General features: G+C 39.4%; 1 protein-coding gene across 1 annotated transcript; it reads left to right on the forward strand.

Moving 5' to 3' along the window:
* The first annotated feature begins 680 nt into the window (after positions 1 to 680).
* LOC108753119 lies at positions 681 to 1418 on the forward strand. Its single transcript, XM_018494461.1, has one exon. The coding sequence runs from the start codon at positions 681 to 683 to the stop codon at positions 1416 to 1418; it is 738 nt and encodes a 245-aa protein (XP_018349963.1).
* Positions 1419 to 4122: the final 2704 nt, after the last annotated feature.

A 4122-nucleotide genomic window follows, 5' to 3' on the forward strand; every position in this document is an offset into this window, starting at 1 on the left:
AATGCTGCTTGGTTAACACAAAATTCGACATTTCAAACACAGTAAAAATCAAGGTTTTTGTATGAAACTCAAAGCGATATGAACTGAATATTATTAGCAGATGTCTAAGGTTTCTGAAACCGCCAAAAGCTGTCACTATGAACCAGCTGGAACAACTGGAGCCATCTTTTAGAAACGGACCGAACTAATTTGTATTCCCAATACTATTATTAAAACTACTATATTTTATCTAATAGAAGGCATTTTCTAATTTGTACTTATGTTTCTTAGTTTTATTTTTAACTTCTGTTTAAAATATATTGTCCAAAAACAAAATGATACGCCACATGTTTCCTAATGAGATCGCGGTTCTAAAACAAAAGCGCCTGGTACCGAAGAGCTCTCCGCTCTCCGTTCTCAATCTTTATATAGACGAGGATAGACTTATTCGGATTCGAGGAAGACTTTGTCGAGCTTGTCTCCCAGAAGCGACGAAGAATCCCATCGTCCTACGACCGCACCCGCTGTTGGTACTCATTATCCAGCACCATCATCTTAGAACATTGCATATCGGTTCTCAATTAACGCTCGCGTCATTGCGAAAGAATTCTGGATTCTTTTGAGCCCGCGCCATCGTTCGATCCGTTCTTTATAAGTGCATACCATGCACACATGAACGCGCCGACGTGCCCGTCGAACTCATGGGTGACCTCCCGGCTCCGAGAGTCAACAGTACCGCTCGCGCCTTTGTCCATACCGGCGTCGATTACGCAGGTCCGATCGCTGTTCGCACGACTCCCGGTCGAGGGCATAATTCACAAAAGGCATATATCACTTTATTTGTATGTCTCACAACCAAAGCTCTGCACCTAGAGCTCGTCAGCGACTACACCTCTCCGACTTTTATAGCAGCGTATCAACGATTTGTTTCGCGCCGAAGATTACCGACGTCCATGTACTCCGATAACGGGACCACGTTTCACGGCGTCGATCGCGAACTGTCAAACGAACATGCAAAAGCCATTCGAGATACCATCTTCCGTAATCGACTCACAATCGACGGAACTGCGTGGCACTTCCTGTCTCCTGCGTCGCCGCACTTCGGCGGCCTATGGGAAGCCGATACTAATAGTGTCAAGTATCATCTCATACGATGCATCGGCCTCCACACGCTAACTTTTGAGGAAATGTCTACGCTGCTCTGTCGAATCGAGGCGTGCCTTAATTCGCGTCCGATCGCTCCCGTATCCAATAATCTTGACGATTATCATGCGCTGGCTCCTGGTCATTTTTTAATCGGAACCTCGCTTATTGCTCCCGCCGAACCAAGTGTACTTAACTTAAACGAAAACCGCCTTTCGCGTTGGCAAACAATTCAACGTATAACTGAAAGTTTTTGGAGGTCTTGGTCCGGTGATTACTTGCATACTCTTCAATAACGCCCAAAGTGGCGCGTTGTCCAGCGATTGGCTAAAATAGGCCAAATCGTTCTCGTGCAAACCCTCTGGTTCCACTGAGCCAATGAGAACTTGGCCGGATTACGGCGTGTCATCCCGGCGATGACAATTTAACTTGCGTCGTCACTGTAAAAATAGGGCGTTCCGAGAATAAGAGACCGATTGCGAAACTTTGTTTTCTACCCGTCACGATCAATTCCGAAAAATCAAAAGATTCCGTCATGGCGGGCGGATGTTCGGTAAACGTACCTGATGTTACCGATATCGCGAAATCTTAATTTTCAACTGTATTGCGTCACGACTTCTGTACTTTGTGTTAAAGCATTTTCGTCGTTATACCATTCCTGTATTTTGCGTGCTTTGATGAGAATTATTTCGAATGCTTACATTCGAGGCGGGCGGTATGTTCCGGAATTATCGTTATAATCTTTTCATATTCTCGGAGCAAGCAAACAGCTCGTCAACACCAAGCGATCAAAACACGAGCATACCTCGATCCTGTGCTAATCACGTTTGTCTAAAATGGCACGCGACCCCCCTTGCGTAAATCCAGAAAATCGTCGATCGCGCACACGCTCCGTGTAAGAATAGTCAGTTCGCCACCGGATCACGATCAATGTACATCATATTGTATATCGCTCCTCGCTCTTAACGCATCTTCGCGAATGTTAAGAGCATCTTTGCGAACGAATTGACTTGTCGTCGCGTATCATCGGTGCCTGCTATCACATAACGTGATCGATATACGCGTACCGCGAGACCGTTCAGTGCGCGAGATTACCGGCGTTTCCGACGAGATTTGCCGGTCTCGTCACTGCTCGCAATACACACTTTTTCGAACGAGAAATTACTCGACGTCGTACCAAGTGCGAATTACCTGTGCACGCATCGAACCGAACGCATCAAGGCGAATATCGTCGGAAGTAGAAAAAATAGAAAAAAATTTTTTAAACAAAAGTTGTATGGTTCCAAGAGTATTTTAAAGTTATAGATTTAAAAAATTTTGTTTCTGTTTAATAAAATATCCCCACTACACATAATTATTTTAAATTTTCAAATTTTTTTTACTAATTTAAAGATTATTTTTTTACGAATTCAGCCTTGTGTAATAAAGTTATATTACAACGTATCATTTTCAAGAATTAATTATTAACGCTTCCGTATATACATAATCCATGTTCATATGCGTGAGTAATTGTCGTCGGAATAGTAAAATATATGAAAACTTGAAAAAATGTCTTAAGTAAAATTTGTATAGTTCTCTATATGCTTTATTACATATAGATATTTAAATTTTATATACAATGTATATGTATGTATATGTATTTAGATTTTCTAAATATATAATATTTTTAAGATATATATAAAGGGTGTCCCAAAATTAACGCAAGATTTGAATTAAATAGAAAACACAGTTTTTAGTCTTTTGATTGTTATTTTTTTATTGAATTATAAAGTACATAGGATAGGGTTATTTGTAGAATAACACATAGGGCAAATGGTCTCCACGGCTTTGCATGCACATACGCACTCGTTTGTCGAAATTTTCCATGACCATTTTGCATAAATGTGGCTGAATTTCGTTGATGCAGCGTTGAATCTCCTCCTTTAATGCACGGGTGGTTGTGGGCTTGTTGACATAGACCTGTGATTTCAAATAACCCCATAAAAAGAAATCTAATGGTGTTAAATCACACGATCTAGGGGGCCAATTCTGATCACCTAAACGAGAGAGTACACGACCTGGAAACGTCTCATGCAGTAACTGAATTGTTTCACGAGCTGTATGGCATGTGGCACCGTCTTGTTGAAACCACATATTGGCCACATCAATATCATCCAATTTCAGCAGAAAGAACTGTGTTATCATGTAGCGATATCGAGCACCAGTAACAGTCACTGCTTGACCAGCCTCATTTTCAAAAAAGTATGGTCCAATGATGCCTCCAGCCCAAAATCCACACCAAACAGTGACACGTTGTGGATGCATTTGTTTTTCGACAATCACATGTGGGTTCTCCGTACCCCAAAAGCGGCAATTTTGGCGATTAACAAAGCCATCAAGGTGAAAATGTGCTTCATCGCTTAGGATGATTTTGCTCGAAAAATCAGCATCCATTTGTTAAATAATGAACACACGTTGTTCTATCGTGTAACGCTCCATTTTCACTAACCCTAAACTGTCAGCTGTTAAATTGTTTTTTTTTTTGGGTTGCCAACACTTTACTGCACAAATGGCGGCAAATTCAAATCTTGCGTTAATTTTGGGACACCCTTTACATATTAACCCTATTATTATTTCTTTGATATATTATATTTATGCCTAAATTCTAAACAAAATTATAACGTTCGTAATATATTCTCGTAAGATTTATAAGAATTTTGAAGTATTTATACCTTTATACGACATTTTTACAGACAGCTTTTTACTAGCCATAAGATTTACAAGAAATCGTAAATATTTACGAATAATCTTACGTCTTACAATATTATATACATACATACACATAAAATTAGAATACTGATCATAAGTTCTTACGAGTTTTACGAGAACAAGTTAGGAGGTCTTATAATTCTGCTTAGAATTGACCTATATATATTATTATAATTTCTTCTATGAATAAAAATTATAAATAAGTTTATTCCAAATCCATTTTTATATAATAAAATTATTATATAAAATAAT

Source organism: Trachymyrmex septentrionalis, unplaced genomic scaffold (genome assembly GCF_001594115.1).
Source record: "Trachymyrmex septentrionalis isolate Tsep2-gDNA-1 unplaced genomic scaffold, Tsep1.0 scaffold658, whole genome shotgun sequence".
Lineage (NCBI taxonomy): Eukaryota > Metazoa > Arthropoda > Insecta > Hymenoptera > Formicidae > Trachymyrmex > Trachymyrmex septentrionalis.

Coding starts and splice junctions, on each gene's coding strand:
- LOC108753119 (XM_018494461.1), top strand. CDS start 681: ATGGGTGACCTCCCGGCTCCGAGAGTCAACAGTACCGCTCGCGCCTTT.